At 30.1% G+C, this 13,061-nt stretch overlaps 1 protein-coding gene across 5 annotated transcripts in view; it reads left to right on the top strand.

Annotated features, from left to right (window-relative positions):
• Positions 1-1,813: 1,813 nt before the first annotated feature.
• The window catches only part of LOC145734358 (uncharacterized), a 158,265-nt gene continuing 147,017 nt past the window's right edge, over positions 1,814-13,061 (top strand). Inside the window, exons 1-3 of one of the 5 annotated variants that reach the window (XM_081987638.1) lie at positions 1,814-1,973; positions 2,107-2,294; positions 12,749-13,060. In XM_081987638.1, the coding sequence (XP_081843764.1) occupies positions 12,749-13,060 (312 nt within the window). In that variant the 5' untranslated portion in view covers positions 1,814-1,973; positions 2,107-2,294. Of the gene's footprint in view, positions 1,974-2,013; positions 2,295-4,715; position 13,061 lie in introns of those variants that run through there. The other 4 variants (XM_081987639.1, XM_081987641.1, XM_081987643.1 and 1 more) reach the window with 4 other exon arrangements.

Raw genomic sequence — 13,061 nt, 5'->3', positions numbered from 1 at the left:
AATAAAATTTGAGTATTGAAAATCGTCATGCGACTTTATGAACTGTAAAAAGAGTCACGCAACTCTTCGAATAATATTTGTAACATCTAAAACAGTCACGTTACCTTTAGGATTCCGGTTTAGCACTGTCAAGTTGTGGCACTCAGACTTAAAAATTGTCCAGGATGGTCTAAGGTCTAAGCGATGAATTACGATAATTGCGTTTAGTTTTTTTTCAACATCGCAGACCCTGTTGCAATTTATGAGTGTGAGACATTTTTAGGAATGTCCATTAATCAGAAATGTCCGATGGAGGCATTCACTCAAAAAAATTGTAAATAACGCGCTTCCTTATAAATAAAGATGTATTCGGGCCTGTTGATATCATAGTAGGCCTTACGAACGTCTGTTCTGACCGAGACGGTTTTATGGCTGACGGACATCAAAAATTTCATAAAACTATCAAAAATTTAGCTACATAATGAATAAAATGTTATAGAAGCAATTGTAAGTCTAAATAGAATTGATTTAGGCATTATTTCAAAAATACCATATATCATCAGAACATTCATGTGGCTCCAAAGAGTCTAAACCTCATACCTTAAGTTAAACCTTCTTTTTAAGTTATACCTTATACTTTTTAATTTTAAAATATATTATATATTTTTTGGCAGAAATTGACTGCAAAAATCACACAAAAACAGGAGGACACTACAATGCAATAGACAAATTCCGAGAGTAACATTAAAGTGACTTAATAAGTTCAGGATGCATTTAGTCCCTTTGGAGCAAGATGAATGTTCTCACGCTATGTGGTGTTTTTTAAATAATGCCTAAATGAATTTTATTTAGACTGACAATTGCTTCTATAACATTTTATTCATATATAGTTAAATTTTTAATAGTTTTATGAAATTTACCACACAGATCCATTAATCTCATTTTCTCAATATTTCAGGTTAGGAACGAGAATTTAAAAAACTGTTTTCACTGGCCTATTTGGATGTTATTTGGCTAATTTTTCATAAAGAAAAAGTCATATTATTCCATTTGTTTTTTTATCTTTTTTGGAGTTTGAGTCATGGTGTCAAAACTAGCCCCCTGGCGGAGAAATATTCAACTAAATTAACTATATTTTGGTTGATACTTATTGCCCAAGAAATGCTCTTTTCAACAATACCGAATTTGTTAAAATTGGTCAAACCGTTAAGAAGTTAAAGCAGGTTATTGCAAAAACAATTGAACACGCCATCTTTGTTTTTGAAATAACAGAAATTTGTTTTTTACGAAAATGATAGATAAATTGGTTCGCTTTAAAAATTTGGAAAAAATAATTCTAGTTTATTGTGCAAAATTTATAGAAAATGCAATTTAAAAATTTAAGATGGCAGTTACGGCCTCTGGTGGTCATTTTTAGAACTCGAAAATATTTTCCAACGATTCTTCATGGCGGATTTACCTAAAAAAATGTTTACCCCAAAATCATACGACGAACGGTTCTCGAGATATGGTCGAGGAACAGTCTTATTGGGTCACCCGGTACAACTATTTAAAATAGAACTGGGAAAACACATTCGAGAAAAAATGTATATGTAATTTGCTAGTGATTTGCTTGTTGGTTAATTTTTGGGACATGTGTGCATTGTATTGTTTTGTTTTTCATGTAGCATTATCGATAAATAAATACTATTATTATATTAATACTGTGCACCCGAGCACCCACTGTGACGTCACGCAAGGTAGCGTTTCGAGGAAACAGGTTTTGCTGATAGGGCCGCCCTCTTGGATCTGTTGTGTTGTCAAGTAAAATTCCCATTCCCACACCCACTTGCCACTTGTCACTTTGCTTTTGTTTATTTGTTTTAGCATGCTGCTAAAATTAATTATATTTTTATGACAAAATCTAACAATTTAATTGGTGAAGATTATACACTAAAATCAAGTAAATGTATATTTTTTGATTGACATAATGGATACAACAGCTGCTAGCCCAGGTAAGATTACAATAACAATTTCATACCTAACCTATGTAATAAACCATGCTATTGCTGATGCATTATTACTACACATTTTTGTACTAACATTTTTTAAGGGTGGTTCTAGTAACTAATTTGGCTAGTCTTACAGATCTGCAACTGGTATATGCTGCATACATCACTACTTTTCCATGTGGATGAAAAAGCACAATTTTTATGAAGAAAGTGACTACATTTTGCAGGGACTGCAATCAAGTCAAGTTGAAGAAGAAAAATTGTGTGCAATATATTAAACTATCTACATTAGGTACAACAGTGGATTAAAAAGCAAGTTTTAAGGTGAGTTAACTGTTTTAAAGCTAGATTTGTAGTTCTAATTCCGCAAGAAGTAAGCAGCAAGCAGTAGTAGCCATGTCAATTCATAGTTCGACTTTAGTGAGAAGGAAATAACATAACCCCAATAACCCCAAAGTCTTATAAACCATCAAAATTTTATATATTATCTTGTGGGTTGTCATTTTTAGGCAAAAGCAAAAGAAAGTATTTGTCAAATGATATTCCAAAAATCTATGAATGGGGGTAAAGATCAGTAGTCTATGATGGAAGCAGTAAGGAGCAAGGTAAGAAATGAAAATGATTCATTTCTTGCTGCTTACTGCTTGTGGTTAATGTGGCTTGCACTTATATTTGTCAAACTATGAATTAGAGTGTTACAAGTATATTATTTATTTTTACTGCAGCTTACTGATTACTTCTTCTTGCGGAACTAGAACTAAGAATCCAGCTTAATGATAGCAACATTAACAAAAATAAAAAGCAATGCAGTTTTCATTATCATTTTACCTTTAACACAGTAATCATCATTGTACAGGGTGATTGATTGAATTTTGACCACCCCCTTAACTTCCATAATTTTGATTTTAGCAAAAAACGTTAAATACAAAACTAGTAGATATTTAGATCTACTTTATTCTTAGCTAAACAGTTATTATACAGGGTGTCCCAAATTTGAGTAACGAACCAAACATATGTTTTTTTAAATACAATGACCAACTTTTTATCCGATATTTGAATTTTATGTCAAATTCTGGGCCTAATTGATGTAAAATGTCTATATCGATATTCAACTGTTTACGCATCAGGGTCCTTGATTGATTGAATTTTGACCACCCTTAACTTCTTTAATTTTGATTTTAGCCTTAGATAAACAGTTATTATACAGGGTGTCCCAAATTTCAGTAACTAAATTAACCCTTAATCACATAGTCGAGGCAACAGTATTAAAGTAACAGATGCTGCTGTGGAAACAGTTGAATATCGATACAGACATTTTACATCGACTAAGTCTAGAATTTGTCATAGAATTGAAATATCGGATAAAAAGTTGATCATTGTATTTAAAAAAAAAACGTAAGTTTGGTTCGTTACTCAAATTTGGGACACCCTGTATAATAACTGTTTAGCTAAGAATAAAGTAGACCTAAATATCTACTAGTTTTGTCTTTAACGTTTTTTCCTAAAATCAAAATTAAGGAAGTTAAGGGGGTGGTCAAAAATCAATCAATCAAGGACGCCGCTGCGGAAACAGTTGAATATCGATATAGATCGACATTTTACATCAATTAGGCCTAGAATTTGACGTAGAATTCAAATATCGGATAAAAAGTTGGTCATTGCATTTAAAAAAACATAAGTTTGGTTCGTTACTCAAATTTGGGACACCCTGTATAATAACTGTTTAGCTAAGAATAAAGTAGACCTAAATATCTACTAGTTTTGTATTTAACGTTTTTTGCTAAAATCAAAATTATGGAAGTTAAGGGGGTGGTCAAAATTCAATCAATCACCCTGTACACTAACACGTTGTAGACTGCATTGTTCAACCTTGAGTTAATATGTATTATATGTAGTATATGAGGTAGGGTTTACCCAAGTTTCTAGTTGTAGTATTAATCATAAATTTAATTCTTGTCCATAACAAGCCAGAGTAAACAAGTAACCTGGACTACTTTGTTTACTATTTTGGTATGAACAAAAATTAAGTTAATAATTATGTCTATGTATACCTGCTAATTAAAATTAAACTAACTTTTTACTAAAGTGAATCAAAAGTTTTCTCAAAGTTAAAGCCATGTATTTGTATATGACATGCTATACTTAAAAATTACACTAAAATAAAATCAGGGTTTGAAAATATCATGATATTTATATAAATATCATATCACATGATATATATCGGATATATATCAGATATATATCCGATATATATCATTTTCAATCTTTATATACTTAGCTATAAAAAATATAAAAAACTAAAAAAATTGTTTTGTTTTATGCTTACTTAAGCTATATTTTGTTTTAACACAAATCCTTTTATAATAACTTATATTATTTCTATACAAAAAAAATAAACTTTTTATTATGCGACTCTGAAAACTATCTATTTCTCGACACACAGTAACAGCTTTACTAATCTCAGACAAATTAGAAAACCAAACTTTGTCATCCTTCAGTAAAGCTTACCTAATATTCTTGATACTTAATATAATAATTTTTTGATGCTTTGAATAACTGAAACCGGTTTTTATTCAATTAATAAAAATATCGAATATATCGGATATACAGGGTAATTCAAATTCGACCCTCACCATTGGGATCTCGGAAACTATAAGAGATACGAGAAAGTTTAAATTGGGGCAAAGTTGCGCAATGCAAAGCTCAACCAAATGCAGTTTTAAAAATTTCGATTTTCCGAGTACTTCCAAAGATATCCGAAAAAAACTGAAAATTTGATTTTTTGTTTTTATTTATTTCTAATCTTATTTGAAGAGATATTCCAAAACTAAAAGCACCTTTTCATTGCCACTTTTTCTCAGCTATTCGATGATGGATTCAAATTTGCCACACGACGTTTCGTTTTTTGGCAGCCATCATCAACTTTCTTTTTTCTTATGGGCGCCATATTGGATTTTTAGCCCACCAAATAGTACGTTTTATTCTGATTTTAGTGATGTATAATAACTTATGATTTGCTTCATAAATAACAAAATAATTCAATAAAAACTATTTTTACTTTAGTTATTGGCTTTGAGTTAATGGGCCGTTTTAAAAAATGTCATTATTTGACAGTACTTGTCAAACACGATAATTTGGACGATCATTAGAGCTTTTAGAGATTTTATCTTTGTTACCTTTGAGTGAATGAGACGTTTTATGAAGATTACTTGGTAGTACTTGTTACACGCAATTGGCCTGAACATACTTAGTCACAAAGGTGTACACGTGACTTAAACCGGTTTATTCACTCGAAGAGCTTAGGCCACTCGCTACGCTTGTGGACCTAGTTGTTCTTTTCGTGAATAAAAAATGGTTTAAGTCACTTGCTGTATTAATAACTATTAAATCACTCTGAATGACATTCGCTTATTTACAGATGTAAACAAACAAACATCAATGTTATCTACGGGGCGCGGTGCAAATTTAATAGAACTGTAATTTTAGTTTTTTTTTTTTAATATAAGAAGTCGAAATTTAATAAAATACTGTATAAGACACGTGACTTAAACCGGTTTATTCACTCGAATAAATATGAATGAATAAAAAATGGTTTGTCACTTCCAAAATAAATAACTATAAACTTGCACTTAACATTATAAAAAATTGAAATTTGGCAAAAAATGAAGTTCCTAAAATGATGATCTTTCTCTTGGAAACATAAATAAGCCTTTTAAGTTAGAGATAATGCTAACAAATCTCTTTTTCTGATTAACCTAAATAGTTAACATTTTCTGCGGGGGTTTCTTTTCTAGATACATTTTTAACTATGATTGACTTGCTCTAATGTTCGTCCGAATTATCGTGTTTGACAAGTACTGTCAAATAATGACATTTTTTAAAACGGCCCATTAACTCAAAGCCAATAACTAAAGTAAAAATAGTTTTTATTGAATTATTTTGTTATTTATGAAGCAAATCATAAGTTATTATACATCACTAAAATCAGAATAAAACGTACTATTTGGTGGGCTAAAAATCCAATATGGCGCCCATAAGAAAAAAGAAAGTTGGTGATGACTGACAAAAAACGAAACGTCGTGTGGCAAATTTTAATCCATCATCGAATAGCTAGGAAAAAGTGGCAATGAAAAGATGCTTTTAGTTTTGGGATATCTCTTCAAATAAGGTTAGAAATAAATAAAAACAAAAAATCAAATTTTCAGTTTTTTTCGGATATCTTCGGAAGTACTCGGAAAATCAAAATTTTTAAAACAGCATTTGGTTGAGCTTTAAATTGCGCAACTTTGCCCCAATTTAAACTTTCGCGTATCTCTTATGGTTTCTGAGATCCCAATGGTGAGGGTCGAATTTGAATTCCCTGTATATCAAGATATACAGTGTGACCCATTTAGAATGGAAACACCCCTATAAAATTTTAGGTTATTAACCGATTTCAATGATTTTTTTTTTGAAATAATTAGGAATGAAATGTATATTACGGGAGAAAATTTTAAATATTTATTTCAGTTTTCAGGTCATATTACGATACTTTTTCTTTATAGAAAATGGAGAATTTTTATTAGCGATTTTTTTATTGAAAAAATTACTACGCCACTGGATCTATAGTGCTTTCAAATAGCTGTGACCAAAATTTCATGAAAATCCATTCATTAATAACAAAGTTATGACAAATTAAAATTCAAAAATCCTCTAAGCTAACGGTCACAAAAGAACACCCTGCATCAACTGTTGCCATAGAAATGATGTTACTATTTACTTGTTTATTATTAATTATTAATTGATGATGAAAAAAAAATCCAAAAAAAAAAATCAAAAAAAAATCCAAAAAAAAAATCTAAAAAAAAAATCCAAAAAAAAAAAAATTTGGTCACAGCTATTTGAAAGCACTATAGATCCAGTGGCGTAGTAATTTTTTCAATAAAAAAATCGCTAATAAAAATTCTCCATTTTCTATCAAGAAAAAGTCTCGTAATATAACCTGAAAACTGAAATAAATATTTAAAATTTTCTCCCGTAATAGACATTTCATTCCTAATTATTTCAAAAAAAAAATCATTGAAATCGGTTAATAACCTAAAATTTTATAGGGGTGTTTCCATTCTAAATGGGTCACACTGTATATCATGATATTTATCATTTTTTCATTTATCATGATATATATCACTGGATATACACTGAACCCTGCATTTTATCACAAAGAAAAGTGACGAAGGTTTCAAGAATTTGCCCTTAGTTTAAAGTTGGCAAACATGTGGCTTTAACTTTTTAAATTTAAGTTAAAACTTAACTTAACTTAATTTAACTTTTTAGTTTAATTCGTTAATTTGGAGGTATAAACCGGGTGATAAATTTGTCTTTTTTGAACGTTTACTTTAATTGTTAATTTGGAGGTATAAAACTATAAACCAGACATTGTCCCCTGTTTATACCTCCAAATTAACAATTAAACTATATTTTCGTTAAAGTCAATTTAATTTTATCAAAGTTAAAGCTACACATTTGTATATGACATGCTGTACTTAAAATTTACACAAAACTAAAACTAATGTTAACTTACTTAAGTAAGTAAGTAAGTAAGTAATGTTAACTTAAAACTTTTAGCATTGGGTGAAATTGAGGCTAATTTGTGAACCCTTTATCACTTTTCGTTGTGATAAAATGTGAAACTTTATTTGTTTTTTTTTTTTCTCATTCTCTGTTTATCGGTCTTACTCCATATCTCCAATTTCTTTTCCATCGTTTTATCAAAGATACACCAATTCCGACTATTGCGGTAACAACTGTCAAAGAAAACTTCATTCCTTGTTTAATATTTTTAACTTTACGAATGATTATTTTATAGCTAAACTCTTTCACCCTTTTTAGGTTAAAATATGTCTAGAATACGTCAAAGTCAAAAACACATCTATGTCATTTAATTTAGCATATCTTGAAAAGTATAAACCACAATAATTTTCATTCAATTTTACATGTAATTTAAATTAAAATTAATTTTTTAATTTGAAGGTATAAACCGGCCATAAACCGTATAAATTTACATTTATTTTAAATTAAATTAACTTTAATTATTTTTTTTAATTTGGGGGTATAAACCAGGCATTAGTTTTTTTAAATAGAACCTTATATTTTTTAATACATTTGTAGATACTAGGTAGAATTTGAAAAGTTTTATGTTGTCTATACTTCAACCTGATAGTTTTCCTCAAGGTTTTACTAATATTTAATTTTTTTTCAAAGATATTAGTTTTTACTCTGATATAAAATTGGTTGTATTACCAATTACCATTGTTTGCACAGGGACCACAAATTAGATTTACGCAAATAAATTTGCGTTAGATGCTACAGGGCGTTCAATTTTTTTACAGAGTGTTTCACGATAAATGCGTCATATTTTATGGTTTGATTAAATATAACAAAATAACACTACTTTGCTTTATAAACCACGATCCAAAGATGTTTTGCTATGGAATTACATGGTGTCAAAGTTTGCATAAAAAGATCTAAATTTATTTATTTCTTCAAAAGGGCTGCAGATACCTATGTTCATAAAACTTTGTAGGTGTCAACAACAGAGCACGCTTTGCAATAAAAAAAGATATTTTTCAATTTTGCCAGTGGTATCCAATTGAACGAGTTGTTGAAGATTTTTGTTTTATCAAATATAAAGTTTTATGAAAATAGTACCCTGTACCTCCATAACGAAACATTTTTGGATCATGATTTACATAGAAAACTAGGTTTTCTTTTGACGTTTAATCGAACCCTAAAATACAGGGTGTTTCACGATAAATGCGTCATATTTTATGGTTTGATTAAAAGTAAAAAAATACCCTAGTTTGCTAAATAAACCATGGGCCAAAGATGTACCATTATGGATATACAGAGTGTTAAAGTTTGAATAAAAAAAGTCTAAATTTATCTATTTTTTCAAACCGGTTTCAGATATTTTTATAAAACTTTGTAGGTGTTAACTGTCCACGATAAGGCACGTTTTGCAATAAAAAACATAAGTTTTAATTTTGAGAGTAGCGTTCAATCAAACACGTTCCTGAATGTTTTTGCAATAAAATATGTATACACCACTCTTTTTCCATTAAACGCAAATCAATTTTGAATTCCCCATTCAATTTAGAACAGAAAAGCTATCTAGTAACTTTTCGGTACACCTTTCTGTTTGAAAATGGTGAGGTTTTGTTTTTTGTTTATCAATCCCAATCCTCTGACCGGTTTCGCCGTATTACGGCTCATCAGAGAGGCTATAGGGCTTGATAACCAAAGAACAAAACCTTCGAAACCGGTCAGAGGATTGGGATTGATAAACAAAAAACAAAACCTCACCATTTTCAACCAATCAGATCGGTGTTTACCGAATGATGCGGCATTAATGGTGCTGTTCCTAGATTTTGGAACGCCATCTGTACTTTCTAACTCATAGAGTTGAGTACAGATGTCACCAGATGTTGCACACAACCAACCTTTCTGTTTATCAATAAAAAATTGAAAATCATAAAAATGTACCCATAAAATCAATACTAAATCGTCGACTGTTTATTTTATTTATCAATATCTAAATTTTTATTAATTAATTTTTTTTATTTTATTTTATTTGATAGGAACAAGCAGTATCTTCCTATTTCATTAAAAAACTGAATAAATCAAAATTTTAAAATTGAATAGAGGCGAAATTCGAAGATTTAGTATTAATTGTAAGGGTACTTGCAGGATTTTTTATTCGAAAACGAGATGACGTACCAAAAAGTTACTAGATACCTTTTCTGCGAATATAGAATAAATGGTCAATAATTTGTTTGATTGGACGCCACTGGCAAATATAAAAAATATATTTTTTAATGGCAAAACAAACTTTATCGTTGACACCTAAAAAGTTTTACGAAAATATCTCTTATTGTTTTGATGAAATAAGTAAATTTTGATTCTTTTACCCAAACTTTAACACCCTGTATCTACATAACGAAACATCTTAACGGGTATATCATACATAACGAGTCATCTAACGGACCATGGTTTATACCGGGCGTAACATTTAACTTGAGACATCTCAATATCTCGAAAAATAAGCACTTTTCGAAAAAATGTTTAGTATCAAAGTTGGCACCCCCAATTTTTTATTGCCGATTCAGATTCTGCGGCTAAAAACACGTGGAATTTGTTTAAAACATTTTTTACAAAAAAAAAACTTTTTTATTTATTTTTTTTTACTTTTTTCATTTTTTTTTGTTATTTATTACACCTATGTATCCCTAGCAACGACGGTTTTTTAAGCAAATTTTACCAAACATTCCGGTAAGCCATGAGCGAAAAAAAAAAACAAATTTAATTAAAAAATGTAAATTAAATTTTGTCGTTTATAGCGCCATCTATCGTTAATACAAAAAAATGTTTTAAACAAATTCCACGTGTTTTTAGCCGCAGAATCTGAATCTGCAATAAAAAATTGGGGGTGCCATTTAAAAAATCAAAGTTACCCCCCTTCCCCCCCACATGGAGGGGCAGAGGAACACAAATTTTGTCATCAACGTATTTCCCCCGCGGAATAATGCAACTTTGGTACTAAACATTTTTTCGAAAAGTGCTTATTTTTCGAGATATTGAGATGTCTCAAGTTAAATGTTACACCCGGTATAGCAAACTAGAGTTATTTTTTGACCTTTAATCACACCCTAAAATATGACGCATTTATCGTGAAACATCCTGTATAACGCATTTACCATGAAACACCGTGTTGACTAATTCAGCTTAAGTAATTTCGACTTTTTTAAATGGAACAGCCTGTGTATTACTTATTTTTCTGATGTCTTTTACAATTCAACTTTTGTGAAGTATCTCATATACCTACCTAATTTAAATGTCTGCGATTTATTTATATGTTTTAACTTTTACCTGCATTTTTTGTTATCTTAACTAAACTATAATCTGAAAATTGTCTTTAACAATTCATTTGAACAATAAACATTTTAAATTGTTGTTAATGACATACAAAATTAAAACATTTGTTTTTTTATCAATTATACAGGGTTATTCACGTTATTCGACACGGAAAATTGTGACTAAAGTATTCAGTTTCAACAAACTTTTGATTCTGGGATGGATATAGACCTATTTTAGGTATCTTTTAAAAATATTTTCAAGCTGTACTGGTTGTCCCAAATGCAGAAAAAGTATCAAAGTTATATTTTTTCAAATGGAATACCTAGTATTTTATTTGATTTTCAGAATCTACGTTGAAAATAAAAGGTAATGAATGACATTGAGGTTTGGTACGTCTAAACTTTATAGTTTCTCAGATATTCGTTATTTTGTAAAAATTTAGAACAAATTTTAATGTTTAATCACTCGACCTCTGATTGATTTTTATCAATCAAAATTGGCTTGGGACCTACTAAATGATCAAGTTTTAGGATCCATGGGTGAGAAATTGTCTAGCTCATACAGGATGTCTCAAAATTTTTCTCTCAATAATTGCAACCTTTAAACTTTAACAACTTGTCAAAATCAAATTGAACACCACCTATTTTATGGTTAAAGTAGATGCAAAATTTAATTATCTCTCGAAAATTATTGAGTTCTCATATGGCTAACTGTTCGCGTTTTCTTGGAAATTCAACATTTCTCGAACTCGCACCGATTTTGAGTCATTTTTGATACCCTTGAGAAATGACCACAGATTAGCGAATTAGCGAAATTTTTAGGAGTATATCCATTAAGATACTTAATAATGGTGCTGAAGGACTCAAAAACGGAGTAGTTGGATGTTTGTGTTTGTAGTCGAATTGTCGCCGTTTTAAACATTTTTATGAATTATTTTTGTTTGAATGATTTATTTATATATCTAATATATTTCTAAGCTTTACTTAGATTAGAATGATAGATATGTAATTCGACAAGATACCAAGTGATCTTTGAACGATATCAAGAATCAGTCAGTCAGCTCTACTTTAAGAAATGTAGTTTTTTCCAAGAAAACGTTAACAATTAGAGGTATGAAACCTTAATAATTTTCGATAGGTAATTAAATTTGCATATACTGTAACTGTGGTTCCATTTGATTTTGACAAGTTTATACTACTTTAAAATTTTAGTTTTTGATTAAATAATTTTTTGAGACTCCCTATATGAGCTAGACAATTTATCACATTTGGATCATAAAACTTAATCTGTTATCAGCGCCCAAACCAATTTTGGTCAATTAATCTCAAAGGAAGGTTGAATGTTTAAATGTTAATATTTGTTCTACATTTTTACAAATTAAGGAATATCTGAGAAACTGTAAAGTTTAGACCTATCAAACATCAATGAAATTAATTTTTATTTTCAACGTAAGCTGGGTTTATACAGCGCACAATGCATAACTTAATGCATAACATAGAAAGTTGGCTTTACAGTAATGCCTACTGTCGTTTATACAGCGCACAACACTTGCACAATACCGCATAGAAAGTTCATAATTTTTAACTTTCTATGCAATTCTTATGCGAAAACAGCTGTACGCATGCGCAAAATTTTGTAATGTCATATTTTGACATCCGCCGTCCGTCATTGTATTGTGTTATTGTTTTGTTTATGAATTGTGGATTTGGATTCTTCAAGAATTGTGGTTTATTGTTGATTTTGTATTTGTGATTTTTTGGTCATTTAGTGCAATAAAAACAGTTGTTGTCACGCAAGTGTCTACGGAAAAAACAGAGTTTAGTGGTAAAAATTATCTAGAGCTAATTAGTTTCTCTTTACATCAAGAATTTATTAAACAATTGCAGATGGAACCTTGGCAACAATTGGGGCTTCTACTCTTGATGGGTGCTGCAGCTACAGCATTAAGCTTAGATGTCAAGAAAAGGAGAATACGGAGGTTTAAAACGCGACCTATGAATAGAAAACGCAATGAACATAGTGTTTTTGAAAAAATAGTTCAGTTTGCAGAAAAACATGACACAGAGCAGTTTTTCAAATATACGCGTATGACTCCAGAACTGTTCCATAAGTTATTAGCTTTTGTGGGGCCATTCCTGCAGAAAGACAAGACAAAAAATCCATTTAGCTCAAAACAACGTCTTGCCCTCACTCTGGCAG

This window comes from Ips typographus, linkage group LG10, assembly GCF_016097725.1.
Source record: "Ips typographus isolate SLU linkage group LG10, UJ_Ityp_2.0, whole genome shotgun sequence".
NCBI lineage: Eukaryota > Metazoa > Arthropoda > Insecta > Coleoptera > Curculionidae > Ips > Ips typographus.
This window is presented reverse-complemented; position numbering and strand designations above follow the sequence as displayed.